Genomic DNA, 20,563 nt, shown 5'->3' with positions numbered 1-20,563 from the left:
ATGGCAAGCTGAGCTATTTCTGTGGTTGGTGTAGGAGGGAGTGTCAGAAACACGCTTCAACGAAGCTCCTGTTAACTTTCTAGGATATAGAGAGGTTAGTGAGACAGTTGGAAATTTAGTATCTCAGAGGTGAGTTGAGAACTGCCTGCTGATTGGCCAATGGCATCTAAGAGACATCTTCCTCGATGATGGTGTTAAATAAATGACACTTACAATGTGCACCTGCTTGTCCCAGCAGTGTGGTGTGTAGAAACTGAGTTTCATGGTATAATGCTCAAAGGGTGGCTTCCACACACTTCTGTCAGAAGGTGGAAAGACAGTAAGAGCACAGGACCCACAGAACTGGGGTCACCCTGGAAACTCTAGGGACAAGGATAAGAGAGAAGGTCAGGGGGCACAGTGGGAATGTTTAGGAAGCAATGAGTTGAGTCATTTCATTGAGTTATTTATTTACTTATTGGTTACTCCTCCACTGTATTAAACATCTGGCATCAGCCACCTGATGTTCCAGGTTCTCACAGTTGAGCAAGGAACCAGCAATCAGGTTGTCCCTTCACAAACCTGACATGGATGTGATGTAGTTTGCAGCAAGAAGACTTTCTGGAAGGCACTGAAGGTGCCTGGTGAACAAGAAATTACAGGTAAGAATAGCTGTGAGATCAGGAGACTGAGCATGGTGACAAATGTTCTTCAGTGTTAACTTGACTGTGTCTGCCATCACCTACAACTCAAGTTGATGGACATTCTGTGAGAGATTTACTGACCACAACTTCTGAGAGAACACACAAAAGAGAGTAATTGTGCATTTTATTGAAAAATATCATGGTAAAAACATTTGAAGGTATTTGACTGTGGTCTGCAAAACACAGAAACCTTGATAATGTTGTGTGAAATAAAGGACACAGACACAAAAGATCACATGCTATGAGAATTTCCTTATGTGAACCATGCATATTATGCAATTCTATACAGGCAGAATTCAGATCCAGTTGATTAGAACATAGAGCACTGGGAGCTTCTTTACTGGGACTTTGGCCTTGTGAGGAATAGGGAAGTGACTCAGCATGAGAAGTGGCTTCCAGAAGTCTCTCTATTCACAAACCAAGAAAGACCCTTGATTGATTTTGCCAGTGGCATTCAAGGGCAGTAGGACACACCTCGGGATTTTTGGAGAAGGATGTGAGCAGTGATATAGGGCCTGGTTTCCAGCAGATCTCTCAGGGGTAGAAAGAAGCATCCATTATCACCAGGATTGGGGACAGCAACTCAGCCTAGTTATCTGGCCAAGAAGCAGATCTTGTATTCTGGGGGCAGTCTGCCAAAGCCACTCTCCTTAGGACTGAGGTCAATGTCCTTAGGAGCCATGGGACTGGACACAGAGAAGTTCTGTAGGATGGTGGTGAAGAAAAGGAACAATTCATTGCGGGCAATACCTTCTCCAAGACAAATGCGCTTTCCTGTGGGCACAGAGAAAAAGTCACATGAGCCCCAGAGAATGAAGATCCATTTGAGTGTATTACCCCTAAATCAAGACAACTCTATCCATTGCAGTGAATAAGGATGAGTTTGACCCTCACCTGCAATTCAAATGAAGAACAGTGAGAAATTTCACAAACATTAAAGAATTGGTCCAAGGGCCAGGGAGAGATCTTAGTATGCAAAGTCCCCTGACATAAATACTGAGGACATGAGTTCAATCCCTGGTCCCACATGTCACAGGAGAAAAACAACTCCCACAAGCTGTCCTCTGATATAAACACACACACACACACACCACAGCAAACACGTCTATGCATACACCCACATACTCAATAAATAAATCATTACATGTGTAACAGTTTGTTAGTGAATGTCTCATGGGAACTTTTGACATATTTGTGCATTTTGTTAGATTACCAGAGTCTTTTGTTCCAGATCTGAATTAACAGACTTAGAGTAAGAACCAATTGTGTATTTATACACCAATACAATGCAACATCTTTGGTGTCCCTTATTTTTCAAGTAATGGGATTGGTACCTGACATTGACTGCTAACAGGGTGAAGGCACTGTTTAGAAAGAGTTCTAGATTAACAACTGGATGGTGTTCTGGGTCTTATATGAGATAGACATGGAGTCACATGTCTATACATACAGTCACTGGGAGACTTAGGCAAGAAAGTCCCGGGTTCAGAAGAGCTTGCAGTACATAGAATGCCCTCTGTGTGAGAGTCTCTTCTGTCTCTCCACACTTTCCCCCAGTTCTTCTGTACTGTCTCAAATCACAATTGTATATACAATTGACAATGGAATGGGCCAGGGCACATGATAAGGTATCTGTGGCACTCACTGGATTCTTAGGGGTGTAAGGAACCCTTATTGGATTGTCAACTTGGACATCAAGCTCCATAGAGCCATGAGAGAATACAATCAAAGGCTCAATCGACTACATGCCTTGTACCTCAGTGATTCCTAATCTGCAGCTACCAACAAGTGGAGGACAGATTTCCCAACAATCCCTCTTCCCTACAGTTGTTGGGAAACTGTGCCTCTGTAAGGATGTATATGGAAACAACACTAACTCCTTGGCCTTCATTTCCAGAACTTAGGTGTTAAGAATTAATGGAGAATCTCTCTGAGATGGTTCCTCTAGAACTAGTTTTGTGACCTGGATTTTTCCAGAGAAGTTTTTAATGGCTTATGTCACTCTCAATATTATGTCCCCATGCCTGGAATTGGAGACATAAAATCCATCAAGACTAGTTGGCTATAATATCCTTTTGGATTGCTTGTTTGCTCACTTTTCTTGCTTGCTTACAATTTACCTAAACATGTGTTTGTATCTATCATCACTGTGTCTTTTTATCAGTTATTTTCTTCTTGCTTTTTGTTAACTTCCTAGCTAACATTCTAGTCCCATCTCCTTCTCTGTCTAGCTACATCTAGCTATATCTAGTCATGTATTCCTTCATGATTTTTTCTCCACATGTGTGCCTTTCTAAACTTGGACTACTGTACTTACAAATCATATATCTCATGCCCTACATGTCTACAACTCTGAAGATGAAACATGAAAGTGGTCATTGTGCTGGGCAGAGTCAGGAGTCACTGAAGTCACATGGAAACTTAAGATTAGAGAATTCTTAGTTGAGATCTTGCTCAGCAGGACAACACTTGCTCAATAACCCTCAATTTATGGATGGGAGAGAGCAATGAGGTTCAGTGGGAGATCATCTTCTAGAATACAGAAAGGACAGGCTGGATTTGCATGCTCTTTCAAAGAGAACATAAGTAACACATACTCAGTCCTGGGATCCAACTCTATCATGAGGACATGGCTGCAGGGTGGCAACACAAGCTTATTTGCTTCAAGAATATCTCTTTCTCCAAAAATAAAAACCCTGAACACAGTTTCCATGTTTATATCCCATAGAGTACGTTAAACTGAATTAAACTAGACTGGAGGCAACATTTGCATGTAACAAAATACTAAAACACAACAGGCAACCAAATTACACACTAACTTGAGATTATACTTTCCCAATGCAGAACAAATCTCAGTCACTAAGAGTAGCTTACTTTTCGCAGGCTGCCAACTACTCCAGCATGGCCTTGCAAAGCAAAAGCAGAGCTGGCTCCAATCAAACTATGTGTCCATGACCATATCCCTCTTATAAATAGTAACCCCATGCTGTCATTAATGGGTTCTGTAATTCATAGCTTTCTTAGGTTCAGGATATTGTCCATCATGAATGAAATCTTGGTTCAAGCAAGTGCTGGTGGTTTTGATGTATCTTAGAATTTTTTAAATCATTTTTTATTTTAATTTTAAATAGCTTGTTTTACATGTCAATCCCAGTTCCCTCTCCCTCCCCTCCTCCGCACTCCCCTTCCCCGTATCTTAGAATTTAACAAGAGTATGCAACAGGGGCAATTGTGTCAATACATGCCCCAACACCCCAGTTCTCACAGCTAAAGTCAATGTCCCCCAGCCATCAAGACTTTACCCAGTTTATAGCCATGATCATAGATGTTGTCAGTTGATCTTGCCATTGGTTCTTAAGAAACTGAATGTGCTCGGGTTTTGAGACCTTTAAATAATTCTAAAAGACCTCACAAAAGGACACCCCTTCAGTTCAAGGGTCCCCTTGTTGGAATGTAGGCTCATTAAATAGAATGGTATGGACATAGCAGTTGGAAAAGACTCAGTAAATATGATCCTAGTCTTGTCTGTATCCTGCTGGAAGAGCATGCATTCTAGTGTCTGGGAAAGAAAGCACAGGGGGGTCTCACCTATAGAGAAGGGCATAAAAGCTTCATTTTTCTTCAGGGCCCCATTGGCATCCAGGAAGTGGTCAGGATTGAAGGTATCTGGTTGTTCAAAGTACTGTGGGTCATGCAGAGCTGAACTCAGGATGGGGTACACTTCAATGTTCTAGGAGACATTATGAGATACTAAGATGTCAACATTCCCTAACTCACATGTGCAGAAAGTCAAACAACCAATAAGACACCAGAAATTCTGGGGAACAACAACAGGCTGGTACTAGTATCAAGGAGAATGCAGGAGGCTCATGTTATAGAAATGTGGAATGGCAGCTGGTCTCACCTTGGGGAGCAGGTACCCTCGGAACCAAGTGTCTTTGGTTACTTTGCGTGGCACACCAATTGGGATAATGTCTGAAAATCTCTGAATCTCATGGATGACAGCCTCAGTGTAAGGCATTTTGGGGCGGTCTTCAAGGGTTGGGAGGCGGTGTGAGCCAATCACCTGATCAATTTCCTTTTGGACTTTCTCTGCACACAAAAGGGGAACAGTGGATCCACTTTGCCAGATTTGTAGCAACGATATTTTTAAATTTGAATTAGAAAAAACATGCTTCACATGTCAATCCCAGCTCCCTCTCACCCTACTCCTGCCCAGTCACCCAACAACCCTCTCCACTCCCCACCCTGTCCCCACTTTGCTCCACAGGGAGGGTGAGGCCCTCAATGGTGGATCTCCAAAGTCTGTCACATCATCCTGGACAGAGTTTATTCTATGAGCAACAACCCAGGAATCAGTGCAGCAGAGAAAACAGAGAAAAACTCTATACTTGATGGTACAAAACTGCCCTGCACTTAAGCAATTGTCCCTCTGTGCCCATGTTTAAAACTATATTAAATCTCTTCTTTGTATTGTTCAACTACGTTTCAGCAGGGTATTAACAAAACAGAAAAACATACAGCAAAGGAGACTTCAAAGCAATCATATTGATGTGAGATTTCCTTTGCAAGGAAAAGAATTTTATACACACATATACATGAGCACATACACTGAAACACACCTAAACACACACACACACACACACACACACACACACACTCCCGCTCGTGCATATTCCACAACTTTACATGGACTTTTATATTAAGAACTCAAGGATCTATCCTGAGAAATATAACTAAGAAGTAGGTAGATTAGCTAATGAGTATGTTAATAGATGTCTGAGAAAGGAATACATAATGAAATCAATGAATAAATCAATGAATAAATGGACAGAACAATAAAATGAACAGACTAAACACTTGACTATTTATTCAACTTGTAAGTCAACAGATGATTCTAATTTAGAAATGGATAGACAAAGGAAAAATGAACTCAAAGTCCAGTTATTGAAGGGAATAAATGAAACCTGTTAATAGAAGGACAGATAAATACATGGATGAATCAATGAGAAATAATTTATTTAATTCTACTGATCAAAGGAAAGACTAAGTGGGTTAATGGAAAGAAATCAGTGAAATGACTTGTAGGGTGATTAAATAAGCAATTTGGCAGTGGATTGAAATATGGTTGAATGGGTGGATATTGTGGGTATGTGGGGTGTGTGTATATGAATAAGTTTTCATATGTGTGTAGACAGAAGGATGATTGAGTAACTAGATATTTGGACAGGTAGATTCTTAGATGGATGAAAAAATGAATTAAGCAAGAGTAGAAGACAAGTGGCTTGGTGGGTGGACATATAAATCCACAAACAGAATAAATAGATGAATGAATAAGAGGTACATGGATAGAAAGATGATTGAATAGTAAGCAAAGATGGAAGAAAAGAATGAAGGAAGGAAGTAAATAAAGAAAAAATAATGCTGGATGATGGATGTATCTCGCTTTAATAGTAAAAATGGTTCATCTAGGTGTTGATTCATACATAACCAACAGCACTGCTTAGTTTAGAAGTTGACCAAAGCCGTCAGAGTTTCAGATGTAAGAGGCACATGTCTCTCTCAATCACATGAAACTTCAAAGCCAAAAGGAAGCTAGAATCTCTCTCACTGGTTGCCTGTAACACACCTGCAACATGAGGGTATTTGAGCATGATCAGGAAGCCATAGCGGAGCGTGGTGCTGCTTGTTTCAGTGCCAGCAAAGAAGAGAGATAGCACGGTGATCATGAGGTTCTGGTGATGGAATTCTGTGTCTGGGTTGGACTTTTCCTGGTTCCAGATGGGAGAGAGAAGGGAGGGTCAGGGATGACTGAAGCCTTACAGGGAGATAGACACATGCTGGGATCTCTCCTTCTGCCTCACATTATAGGAACCACATGACATTGCTCAGATCTCGAAAATGTCTCTTGGTGTCTGTGTGTTCTGTCTTCTCTCTATACTTTGATCCTTGCTAGTTTATAATATTTTGTCTAGCAAACTGTCTCTTTCTCTGAGACCTTTTCTGTTTTATTGTCCCTTGCACTGTGTTTCTTCTACAGCCTTATTTCTCCCTATTTCATTTTCTCTTCCCTTTCTCTATTCTTAATTTTGTAGATTCTTGTGCATCTCTTCCACTCAATTTCCTGTCTCTTCAACCCATCCTCTGTGTCCCCAACACATTTCCTCGTCTCACATCCTCAGCCTTCACTGTCACCCATCCCCTGTCTCATTAATGCAGGACATACCTTCTCCATGCGTAGAAGGTAGGCATCGATGAAATCTCTTGGATTGTTGGGATCCAAGCTCACCTTGTGCTTCTCTACACTTTGTTCAATAAAGTCAAGGATTTCCTGCATGTTTTTGCACACTTGTACATGGACACCAGGAAAGTACTTCAGGAAGACAGAGAAGAGCTCATACAACTGCATGAAAGAAGGATCCAGGAGGTCACCTGTAGCTATAGGTCTCAAGAACCAAAATATTTTCCTATGATCCCATATGTCCTCAGGATCTTATTCTATCCTCTGCCCTACTCATGATCATCTTCTGTTCCTTCATTTTGCCTCTCATGTACACATACATGCATAATGCTATCAGTCTGTCTCTCTGAATCTTTCTCCAGCACTTTTGTTGTAATCTGTCTCTATTTCCTAAGCCATCATTTTGTTGTTTTCTTTTCATTCTGGGTCTCTTGTCTTTCAGACTGTCTTCAAATTCAGTATTTATCCAAAAATGGCCTTGAACTCTGATCTTGCATGTATTAGGATTACATATGTGTACTAAACACAATCTTACTGATTTTGTTCTAGGAATAGACCTAATGATTCAAACATGATAGACAAGTCCTCTACTCATTTATCAACAGCCACAATCAACATGTCATCATTTTCTCATGTCTGCATGGCACTGTATTTTTGTATTTAGGTTTCTCCACCTTGGTAACAACCCTCTTTTCCTCCCTGCAGGCCTCAGGCTCCTTGTCTCTACCCTGCTTCCCATAACTCTCTTCCTCCTGCTCACAATCTTCTTGCCTCTCCATGTTATCTATGTCTTCCTTCCAGCCCTTCTTAACCCACAGAACATAATATTATTCCCTCTGCCTTGGCTGTTCCTCTCTACCCAAATACTAACCTGACCGGATAATGAGCTAGAGAGTGAGAAAGTCTGATAGAACAAGTTTAGCAGGTGAAGGAACTGGCGGTTATTGTAGTCAAAACGTTCTCCAAAAACAATGGAGCATATGATATTGGCTGTGATGCACTGGAAGAGGAAGGTGGGGTCCAAAGGGGCTCCTAGAGGATGAAGAGGCATGACAGGAGACATGACATCAAAACATGGCATGAAGAGGAAGATGTGACCTTGGCACCATCTCAATAAAGCTGTCCCAACCACACACTACTCAATGAATAGCAACATTTGCTACCATATTTTCACATGTGAGGCACCATATCCTGCACTTAAATTTGCACACACCATTTTATTTAGTTTCCTTTCAATATAATACAGAAGATGCAAGGTTATTAGTATATACACAGACAGTTGCTAATTTCTCTAGTTTAACACAGATGTTTATGACTGGGATCAGTACTCAGACCCATGGAGGCAAGAAGGGGAGCATGTGCAAGTTAATATCCCCCCTGCACCTCCTCCTAGGCCAACATTCTGACTCTGATCCATTGGGTAACTTCCACTTGCAGGAATGGCAAACAGAATGGTTCGGGAGTTCCTGTTCTGGATTTAATAGTCTCTCATCTGTGAATCTTCCTCTATTTCTTCTAGGATTCTAGGCTCTGTTGTGTTCCAAGGATCATCAGCACCTGGCATCTACCTCCCTTAAATTCCATGTTTCCTCATGGGCTTCCATAATGGGATGGATGCTGTCAGCCCAGCAATATTGGGCCGTTGTTACCACTCTCTCTGGGTCTCATCTATCTCTTGTTCCAGTTTCCTCTGCAGATATTTTGCTGATGAGTTTCAGCTTCTTTCTCTTTTCAAACACACTATTTACTTTCTACCCTTCTCTATTCCCCTCATTACTGCTCTTCTGATTTTTCTCTTCTGTTTGATCCCTCAAGCTCCATACCAGCTTCTTAATCTCTGTCACCCTGCTTTCTCCTACTTTCTTCTTATTCTTTTGATTTTCTTCTACTTCCTTTAGCCTCTATGTCTCCAAGTCACCTGAGAAATCTTAGGAGAGGACAAACACGAGCCTGAAGAAATGAATTCTAAAGCAGACTTTTTCACCAGTGTTATGAAGTGTCAATAACTACCCAGAAATTCCTATAACTGCCACAAAATAAAACACCCCATTGGGCCACTTCAGCATGGCCTTGAACTCCATATGAAGTCAAGGATGATCCCTAGTCTCTAAGCTTCTGCCTCATCATAGGTATACTAACATAAGTATCTTGTGGCACCATGACAATGTTATGGTACTAAAGAACAGAAAGGAAATGGAGTGTGTCTGTTCTGGGCAATCCCAGCACATGTGAACTCCACCTACAGCATCAATCTCTTTTTCTCTTTTAAACAAGATTTCATGATGCTGTCAAACTGGCATTTAATGTGCCCTCCTCTCTCAGCCCCCTGAGATTTGGGAGGACAGATTTGTGCCATCATGCCAGACTGACACATATTATTTACCCAGGCATGAATTTCCCTGAACATAAGTGGCCTATCATAGGAATGACTCAGTCTATATCTGAGTTATTCTTCCATGCTCTGAATGTCACATTTCTTCCCCTATCTTTCTGTATTTCTCTCCCCTATCTCATCCTTTCCACAGTGTATGTGTATGTGTGTGAGTGTGTGTCTGTTTCTGTGTGTATGTGTCTCTGTGTCGTGTGTGTGTATGTATCTTTTTCTGCGCATTTGTGCCTCTTGTCTTTCTTTGGATGTGCACTAAAGTCACTGATATATTTCTTAATGCTCTTTCTCTAGAACTCACCCTGGGAATTCCGTAGCTCATCTAGCATACATTGGGCTTCCTCCTGAATCCGCTTCTCCACACTCCACTTTCCCATCCCAAAGTCTCTCATGGTAACTGCAGAGAATCGTCTAAGCACCTTCCATCGTTCCCCATTGGCAAAGATCACACCTAAGAATGTAAGGGAAGCATGGATGAGTTAGAGAGAAGTTCAAAGAAACCTGGGTCCTTCCCTAGCCCTTGTCCACTCTTCTACCACATCTCCTCTTGCTGTGTTGATTCTCTAATTTTGAGCCACCCACCATAGTCCTTGAAAATAGGTTTAGCCACGGCATGTGTTGTCCGGCCAGAGAAAGCCTCAGCTTGGTCCACCAGAGCTTCCCTTATGGCCTCTGTCCCATACAACATGATCACAGGTCTTGGTCCCATGTGCACTGTGAACACATCTCCATATTTTTCTCGAAACTGCAAAGCATAGGGGCAACATTGTTGAGGTAGTCAGGGCAGTTGGTACACTGTTAAAACACTTAGACACATATTGGTTACATAGGAACCTCTCCCCTGGCTATCATTTTCATTCTGAGGAGCTAGAAGTTTTAGGGTTAACCCACCACCATGGAGGTCTGCATAGAAGTTGCACATTTTTATCAATACTACATTATGGTATGGTTCTGAGTTTGGGGCTCATGCTATAAGCCCAAGACTCGGGGAGTAAATGAGTTCAAAATCACCCCTGGCTGCGGTTGATCTGGAAGCCAGCCTGGGGCTACAGGAAACCTTGCCTCAAAAGATAAACAAGATATAGATATGATATAGGAAATCTGAGAGGGATGAATTGACATTACAACGGATTCAGCATTAAATGTGCAGCTAAATGTTAAGTTGTACAAAGTAGGGTTTAGTTAAAGCAGTACTGCCTATAATATGCTCAGTGATAAATAGTAAAGTGACCAGACATGTTAGAAACTATAGGAAAACAGTTGTGCCTTTAACATAATTGTAGTTTAGATTTGCTGCAGTTTAGGCTTCTGAGAATATATTTCTGTTAATATTTACTTGTAAAGATTCTTGCAAATTATGCTCCATTTCCATGCTAAAGAAAAGGGCTCTACTAGGAAGTACAGAGGGTATAACACTGGAAAGCAACCACCATTAAATCCTGGTTTTCTTATCTGGAAGAGTATAATACTTCCAAGAGTGAAGGATGGGTCGAAGTGTGTTTCTTTTTTTTTTTTTAAATAAGATTGAACCCACAGGTTCATACATTAGAATAATTGATCAACAGGGAGTGGTACTATTTGAAAATATTAGATAGTTTAGGAGGTTTTACCTTGTTAGAGGAAGTGTCTCACTAAGAGTGAGACAATCCCAGGGGAAGGCTGATTTACTTAAACCATGATAAGCAGATGGAAATGCAATGTATAATCTTCCCACCAGCCTAGTTCCAGAGCTGCATCAGTTCCAAATGAGAACACAGGAGGCTATATTAATTATGAAGCTGTTGGCATTTGTTATTGTTTCTCATTGGCTTAATTATTGACACATAATTACTAATATATATTTTTATAAGGTCTTATCTTACCAAGAAGGCAGACTTGTGTCCCCTCTTCCTGGGAATAACATGATGACCACTCAGTTCATTACATTTTCTGGAATCCTCCTAGACTCCTAGTTCTACCTATCTTGCTTCCCTATTGGCCTACAGTGTTTTATTGACATATACACAGAACTTCCCCCATCATCTCCTCTTTTCTGTCTAAATAAAAAGAAAAGTTTTAACTTTAACATAGTCAAGTTATATATAACAGAACAGATATCAAGCAAGAACTATAGTTCTAATATTTTGTCCATTAACATTTAGTAAGATTTAAAGAAAATATCATTTGTCCTATCTTTGTGAGTCTAAAGACTTATATGTAACTTGTATTTAATCCTAACTAAGGAAAACTATCTTCTGTCTTCAACTCCATCAACGACTACAGAAGAATAATATAGAAAAACTAGAATTGACAGAGACATCTTGCTACCTGGACAGTCACCCGAAGTTCCTCTGTAACATTGGGGCATCCATGTTCAGCCCATAGCCACAGTGTATCTGAAAGACTTCTCAGCAAAGCAGGAAATTTCAAACTGTCCATCTGCATTGGCAGTCTGTCACTCATTTTTCTGGCAGACTCTTTCATGAAGCAGGAGCCCTGAAGGACTGTCTAAATTTAGCAGCCACTTTCCTGTGGGTCCTGCATGTGTAGTTTATACAGCAACAGTCAAACAGTCCAGGCAAGGGGAGTTTCTTGCCCAAATGGCTAATCTTGCCATGTTGAAAGCAAACTCCATAATGAGCTTCCTTGATGCCCATCTTCCTCTCTGTTGTAATTGGAGTGTGAGGACCAGACATTTCTCATTGTAAACTGAAAACCATTTTAAATGCCATTTTCTGAAGGTCTTTGAAAGGTTTGAAAATTATCTATCTCAAATGTATCTCTGTATATCTAGAAAACCTAACTCACCTATCAAAGTAACTATCTATAATATGTATTTAATTATATATTACATTTTAAAAGATCAGTATAAACACAATACTTAAACAAGAGAAGTATACATATCACAAAATTGATCTTAAATTTTTATCAATAAATGATAAGCCATACCAATACAAAGTATTCATTTCCACACCATAATCCCCTTCACCTTTAAAAAGAGATTGTGATCATTAACCAATTATAAGCAACCTTATTTAAGTGAAAAAAATTATAAACAATATTTGGGAAATTGGGATTTGTTTATTTCAAACTGCTTCCTGCTGATAGGGGACACTGTCCATACCATGGGGATCATGACAAAAACTCAGAAACCTGGCCAAATCCTTGTTTTTTTGTGGTCCATAAGGCTGTATCATTTTAGCTGTTTTAGTTTTAGATGTTGGATAACTTGGGCCACTGTTCCCGGGGTCTTGGTTCATCAAACCATAGAAGCCTGAAAGGAATCCACAGCTTTTCATTTTCTGTGGAAATAGAAACAAAAACTTTTCCCAACCTATCCCTATATTTAAATTTAGAAGTCAAAGCATTTTCAAAATATATAAGTTGGATCAATTTAGCAGCATTTATAATCAAGTGTGATTTAGCATTTGTTGCTTCTTTAGCAATTGAAAAACTTAAAAATACAATAGCATACAGTATCCAGACTCTTTGTGTGTTTTCCATCTTTACACGGCTTTTTCTTTATTTATCTATTATTGTTATTCTATTTATTTTACTTTTATTTATTGATGTTTTCTCTGAGACAGGATTTCTAGGTGGAAATCTGTCTGCCTCTTTCAGCAAATCCTACCGGTGTGTGCCACCACAACCGGCTCTCTGCCTCCCGAGAGCTGGGATTAAAGACATGTGTGCCTACAGTCCAGCTTCTCTATTTCTTTTACCACTATCCTGTTTCTTTTTCTCTCTCAAGCCTAGATATATTTTTAAACACACTGTAAACTTTTAGAGGTTTTTCTTCATCTGAATCTGACTGTACTGTAAATCTTTATGTTTTTCTGTTGTTAGTAGGGCCTCTTAAAAGAGCCATGCAGTTTTTCCACTTATGTTGAGTCAAGAAACCTCCCTTAAAGGAGCCACATGTGTTTCTGCTTGTCTCTAGCAAAAACAGAGATCACCTGAGAAAAATGCTGCTACCAAAAAGCTCTGTTTGCCTCTGTTCTTTTGATTGTAAAATCCCCTTTTAAAGCTTTTTTTAAAGGTTTCAGTGGAAGTTCTTAATACCCACGTTGTTGGAGCCATATTGTTGTGGAATTCCCGTCAGGCTCCCATTACCCCATTAGCCCCCAAATAACACACAAGGCACTATATTAATTATTAATCTGTTGGCAATTTGTTATTGTTTCTCATTGGCTAGCTTTGACTTAATTATTGACCCATAATTACTAATATATATTTTATAAGGTCTTATATTACCAAGAATGCAGACTTGTATCCTCTCTTCCCGGGAATCACATGGCTATCACTCAGTTCACTACATTTCCCAGAATCCTCATAGACTCCTAGTCCAACAGTGCTTTATTGACATATATACACAGAACATCTCTCATCATGGAAGGCATAATCTTTCCCTTATTTCAGTAAGTAGAAAAGACCTTTCCCTTATTGGACTAGTGTTCTACTCCTCCCTTAACCTTAGTGTAGGCACTCGCAGAACTCCCATCAACAGCTTTTCTAGTCATTACTCAGAAAAACCATCCCTCTTCTGTTGGGAGATCTTGATGGTCAGAGTTTGTGGTCTACCATGGCCTGGCAGCTCTCTCCAGTCATGAAAACATGGAAGACCCTCACCTCAATGAGACTTTACTCTATATTTGCCATTATTTACAGAAGTTCTCTAAGACTGGAATCTGGATTTATCTCCAGTTTGATCCTTGGCATATTTCCCTGCTAGAGAACTCCACTTGCTTCTGATGTGGTAATTAGATATTGTGCTATGAGTTTTAGGATAGGGCAATGCTTCCACATATCTGTGCTATGACTTGTAGTAGGAGCTTTAAGATAGGATACTGTTGTTTAATGCAATTTAGGTGATGCCCCAGCCACTGTCCCCAGAATTTATGTACTCCTCTCTGGAATGAAGTGGAGTTATAATACTTAGAGTGTCTCCCTGGAGAGCTGTTTCGTTAGATGCACAAACCATCCAACACTGCCCTCTCTTCTGTTTCCTCCCCCATCATGAAGTCATAGACAATGAGCCCCAAAGAAGAAAGATAACTACACTCTTCATTCTGCCTTTTTAAAAATATCTTTTGGATCTCTACCAAAGGCTGTGTTTGCATTCCTTGGTGGTCTGTGTTCTTTTCTCTCTCTCTCTCTGATGTTATACCCCTCACCCTCTTTCCACCATGTGGTAGCCTACAACACAGCATGGATTGCTCTCTTTCTATTCCTGTTCCTCCTCTGGCAGCAGTCAAGATTCACAACTGATCTTCCTTGTTGTTTCCCTCTCCATCACTAAAAAGCATTTGTCCTTGAACTTCAAAAAAAATTAAAGACTCAGATAACCAATTGAATATTTTTAATTTAAATATTGGCAGTTAGTGGATGTCACAGCCTGGGTTTGTTTTTCAATCCCTGGATTTCATTCAAAATAATACATCAACCTCAGTAGCATACATGATTAAAGCCCACACTCACTTCTACTGAGAGGCATTGGGTCTTTGTGACATATACACAGAATAGGTTAATGTAGGCTTCATAGAGAGCATTTAGGTGGGAATGTTGGTAAGAAAAAGGTAAGATATTGACCCTCACATAAACATGCATTTGCCCTATTTACTGGACCATGAGCATCTCTTTTTTTTACAAGACAGGGTTTCTCTGTATTGTTTTGTAGGTTATCGGTCCAGCCCGGCCTCGAACTCACAGAGATCTGCCTGCCTCTGCCTCCCGAGTGCTGGGATTAAAGGCGTGTGCCACCACCGCCCGGCCATGAGCATCTCTAAGTAGGAAACCAAGCATAAGGCCACTTTGAATGACCCTTATTAAACTTAGTGAATAAAAACAAAAGAATATCAATGTAGGAAGGGTTCTTGGCACAAAGTAGGGTTTATGTGACAGAAAGACAGAGGAGACAGGAAAATGGGGATCACAAATGATGGAGATCCAGGATATGCATATGTGGAATTGTCAAAGGATTACTTAAAGTTAAATAGGATATTGGCTTGAGGTTCCTAATATGTGAGAAACATATGATTCAAACACTCATATAAAGTATGGTGATGCACACTTGTTATTACATTCAAATGCTATGGCAGAAGAAACATGAGGTGGAAGATAGCAGCAGCAACAACAAAAAAGCATGGAGAGACACAGTCTCTCAAATATAAGTTAAAATAAGTAAATTTGCCATTGATGAGGGTGATCTTTTAAAGGACAGGGGGTAACAAACATGACACCCAAGAAGGATAACACAGTCATGGGGAGGGACACTTGAGTGTGACTGGGGAGGTCCTTCTGTATGCTGTGAATGTATGCTTCTCTTACTGGTTAATGAATAAAGCTGTTGAGGCCCAATGGGCAGGCAAGATATAGCCAGGCAGGAGGTACAGCCAGGGGTACCACAGTAAGAGAATACAGGGAAGAGAAACTCAAAGAGCCACCTGAGAGACTCCATGTGGCTGCCAAATTGAATAACATGCAGGAGGATTACTGATAAGCCAAAGTCTCTTGGCAATTCACATTTTAATAGAAATGGGTTAATAATTAAGAGAGCTTGCCAATAGAAGGTGGAACCATTGGACAAATACTTTATATTTAATGTAAGCCTTTCCGTATTTATTTGGGACTAAAGGTCTGTGGGACCTCTCAGGACAAAAACTCCATCTTCAAAAGTGGGATTGCTTCAGCTGATTCATTATTAATAAAAGAGTGTAATGAACCATTAAATCTCAAGTGTAAAATGTCAATGAACATACTGGAAAATAAGTGCGAGACGCTGGAAGAAACTGATAAGTACTTCCTACTTGATCCTCCTCCTGCCCTGCCTGTCTCTCCTCCCCTTTGTTCTTGAATACCTCAAGCTAATCTTTGCTGTCTCTTTTGTTGACAGGAGTAAAACCTGTTGTTTAGGCCTCTGACAGTTTTCCTTCCTTTCTGGAGCAGACAGGCCCCATGGAGTGAAATTCTACATTCGTACACCTTAACAATTCTACACCTTTCATACTCCAAGCACAGTGACCCAGAAGATTCCAGCATAGGGAGAACAAGCCTGTCAATCTGAACACAATACATCACCAATCACCATCTCACCTTATACTCAGAGAACTTCCACACTGAACCTATGGCCTGGAAGGAGTCCCTTGCTCATCCTGATGAGTGATCTCCATGAACAAAAGCAGGAGCAAGCCCACACTATGTCCCCATGTAAGTCTCACCTGCATGAAGGAGCTCAGGAAGCCTCCTCTGTCCATCTGCAGGAGGTTTCCTAAGAAGGGCAGAGGATGGGGTCCTGGTGGGAGGTGGCCATGGGACTTTGGGTGGCCTCTGACCAGGAGCACTAAGAAGCCCAGGAGGAGAGCGAGGAGGAGCAGGACACTGGGTTCCATGGTCCTCTTCTGAACACTGTCTACTTCACTGCACAATTCAGCAGGACCTTTTATGTTGGACCCTGCTCTCCTTTCAGTTATGCAACTTCATCTGTTCTCCCTGCTCTCTCATGATTTTCCAGTAGTGTGAGCACCCATATTTCCTGCTTGGGCTGCCTGCCTGTGATCTGCTCACTCATTATTCCCTTACCTCCATACTAGATGTTGGCAAGGACACCATGAAACAGATACATAGGACCAAAGGGCATTGGGTGCAATGCGTCTCATTTTATGTACAAATGTCAACTCAGGTCTATCTGTTTATTTATTCAGGCGTTGATCTGAGTATGTGCGCAATATGCCTTTTACATACCAAAGTTCATTTCTCATATGAATGTACAGATGTGTGTTTCTGTGTTTGAGTCTAGATGTGCTTGCTATTCTACTGTTGCATGCCTAGAGTGTGTCTGCATGTATAATCATAAATTGCGGTGTGCTTTCTTTATATTCTTAATTTCGTGTGTGGATGTGATTAGATTTAAGAGAGAAGACCTGTGTTGCTTGGTGCTCTGTGTGTCTCTATTCATTACTTACCTTGGGTCTTTGAGGGGCTTGACATGTAATTAATTCAGAGTCCTCTTTGCACTCCGTGGCCCCTCACAGCCACAGATGGGAGAAAAAGAAGAGAGGGAATGAGAAGCAAGAGAATCAGGTGTGCAGAGGCTCTGGAGCCAGGAATAATAAGAGACAGAAATCTGACATAAGAGTAGTTGGGGCCACTGGGTATCTGTGCTGGTTACGTTTTATGTCTACTTGATTCAAACTAGGGTCGCTTGACAGGAAGGCACCACATCTGAGAAAATTCATCTATAAAAATCACAGTAGGGTAATTTTCAATTAGCATTTGATAGGGATAAACAGTGACTGAAAGGGTTCAGCCTACTGTAGGTGCTGCCATCATTGGGCATGTGGAACTGGGTACTTAAAATGGTGGACTGATATGAGGAGCAAGCAAGTAAGTAGCACCCATCTATGGCCTATACTTCAGCTTCTGCCTCTATGTTCTGGCCCTGACTTCCCTGGATGATGACCTGTTAGGAGAAAATGCAAACAAACTAAACTTATTCCTCCTCTGGTTATTTTTGGTCATGGTGTTTTTTCACAGGAATCACAACTCTAACCAGAGTAGGCTCGGATCACTGTGAATAATGACCAGTGATTCCATTTGTCCTCCTGGCTATATTCATAAGACATGATGTTCTCTGAAACTATCTCTTGCTATCACTATCTGATAGTGTCTCTTTTGGCCCTGAAGACTCTCTGCTACAAGAGGCTGTGATAGTCATAAGGTATATTCAGCTCTAGCAGGATACTGGAAACTCAGTAACTGTATGAATAGTATTTTTAAATTTGTGATTATAGAATCAGTTATTTCCAGGAACTCAGCACTGGCATTTGATGAGGACCTTACTACTGCACTATAACAAGGCACAGTGGTCAGCAATTGTATCTTCTAAAATTAAAATTGTAAACTAAAAAAGAAACTAGATGTTTTCAGTTATGCCACCACTACAATGATGACTTTGATCCATTCACAAAGTATTATTTTGAATGTGAAATCTTTTTCATAGGTTCATATTTCAGTACTTTGTCTCTAACTTATAATCACATGATATCAAAAAGGTAAAGTTTGCAAGAAAGAAGTATGTTGTTTGAGGCAAGCTGATGGTTCACAGCTCCCCTGCATGTGGCTCGCTCTGTCTCTGTATCTCTGTATCTCTCTGTCTCTCTGTCTCTCTCCTCTTCTGTGGCAGTGTGTCCTCTTCCTCCTCTTTATAATTCTTCTTCTACTACCATCTGTCATATTTAAGAACAACCACAACCTCCCACATTTAGACAAAAGACCCAAGTGCTACATCTAACCTGCCATTAAAATAAGAATAATCTGCTTTGTAGAAGAAATTGACCACACTTAGAAGAAAAACAACAAATGCAGCAAAAGTTGGTAGCAGAATTGGCTTTAAAACATGGTTGTTCAAAGGCTGGAATCACTGTCAGTTTGAACTACAGATTTGATAGAGTAGTTTTTGGCTGGTAAATATATAGTCAATTTTAAGTAAATTCCTTACACCACACAGGCATCACCTTTAAATATTCCATCCCATAATGTCCCCAAACAGAGGCACCTGTTGTGGACCAAATATTCAAGCACAAATTTTTGTGCAACATTTATGATCCTCCTATATTATAAAGGCATAATCCTTATGACCTTATCACATATTGACTATCTCACTTCTTACCATTGTTGTAACGACATTTAAATTTTAACATAGGCTTTGAGATGATACTTTAACTATAGCCTTCCACTGTACTCACCACACACACACACACACACACACACACAAATTCCTCATACCCTTTCACACACAAAAACATTCATTCCTTAACAATAAGCCCAAGATTCATTTTTCTGACAATCTTTCCTAAAACCATTTACATTGTGGATTTTATTATTCATCATTCAAGTGCAAAATATAAATTAGTATAAACTTGTATAGTTAATATATAGATTATTGAAGTTTTACATATTTGTAGGACTCAGATGATGATTTTACCTTTTGTATTTTGTAACACATGTATACTCCTGATATCTACAAAATAACTCATTACAAAGAACTGGCAGGTCATGTTTGCTCATCTGCAGAGGAAGAGGAGGAGAAACTGGAAGAGATTCACATAAACAACAGTGACATATACAGAAACCTTTCAAAGTGCAGGGACATTATAAGACTAAATATGCTGGAAATATAACTCAGTTGGTAGCTTTTGTTCAGTATACAAGTTCTGGATTTCATCTCTGGAATGGCATAAAGTATGTGTGATTGCATATGCATTTAATCCCCTCACTCTGGAAATGGAGCATGAATTTAAGCCCACATCAAAATATATAATTATCACACTTTGACTTACAATGACTTTCTATAAGTAATTTAATCACAGGAAATTACAATTGTCAAAGACCTGAAAACATCAACATCATCATGACTCAGTGACCAAGCATGACTATAGGAATATGATCCTCTCGATATATCAGCAGGTCTTCAGGTTGATATTGCACCATGATGTATTCAGTCTTTTACAGAAAAGGTCTAAGGAAGCCCTGCTTGAGTGTGAACTCACTTTTTAGACCAGGATGATTTTGAAATTTTGATACCACTGGCTCCATCTCCCAGGTGCTGGGAAAGTGAGAATCAGCCACCATGGTCATATAAAGAGTGCTGAGGGTTAAAGTCAGAGTTTCACATATGCTATGTAGGTCAGAACTCTACCAACTTAGTTGCACCCAGAGAATACATAATTTCTTTTTTCTTCTTTTGTTTTGTTTTTGAAAGAGTATCACTATGTAGCCCAGGCAGGCTTTCAACAGCTGGTCTTCCTGCCTCTACCTTCCAAGTGTCAAGATTATAGATTGGTGTACCATACCCAGATATTTGTTTTAGGTCTTACTTTGTATATGAGACTGGTCTTCAATTTATGGTCAACTTGCCTCAACTTCAGAAGTAGCTGGATTTGAAATTAACCTCACCAGCCTAGGTATGACTTTCTTGTTTTGGGTTTATAATCTAGGCCTGAAAATCTGGTGCAAATTTTGAAAATCATACCCTGTATTAAAGGGGATCATATATTTCTTCAAATATGTTTCTTTCTTATGTTTTCTTTTATTTTTCCTAAAATATCTTGGATTTATATTTAGAGTTCATGAATCCTGCCACTAAAAAAGAGGACTTCTCTGACTCTGATGTTCCAAGAATATCTGAAGTTTTGCAATATTTTGGTATCGATTTGAAAATTGAGTTGAGTTAAATTTCCACTTGATGACCTCCATCACATTGTAAATGCATTCAGT

At 40.1% G+C, this 20,563-nt stretch overlaps 1 protein-coding gene across 1 annotated transcript; it reads right to left on the bottom strand.

The window, feature by feature from the left end:
• Window positions 1-850: 850 nt before the first annotated feature.
• LOC101844759 (cytochrome P450 2B1) lies at window positions 851-16,677 on the bottom strand. The gene is made up of 9 exons (XM_013121826.3): window positions 16,507-16,677; window positions 9,893-10,055; window positions 9,612-9,761; window positions 7,796-7,956; window positions 6,910-7,086; window positions 6,313-6,454; window positions 4,588-4,775; window positions 4,272-4,413; window positions 851-1,457 (listed from the first exon to the last, which is right to left on the bottom strand). The coding sequence occupies exons 1-9, from the start codon at window positions 16,675-16,677 to the stop codon at window positions 1,276-1,278; spliced, it is 1,476 nt and encodes a 491-aa protein (XP_012977280.2). The 3' UTR covers window positions 851-1,275.
• Between the last annotated feature and the right edge of the window lie 3,886 nt (window positions 16,678-20,563).

Source organism: Mesocricetus auratus, unplaced genomic scaffold, assembly GCF_017639785.1.
Source record: "Mesocricetus auratus isolate SY011 unplaced genomic scaffold, BCM_Maur_2.0 Super-Scaffold_100046, whole genome shotgun sequence".
In the NCBI taxonomy this organism is placed as follows: domain Eukaryota; kingdom Metazoa; phylum Chordata; class Mammalia; order Rodentia; family Cricetidae; genus Mesocricetus; species Mesocricetus auratus.
Note: the sequence above shows the minus strand (reverse complement) of the source record. Positions and strands in the feature narration are given on the sequence as shown.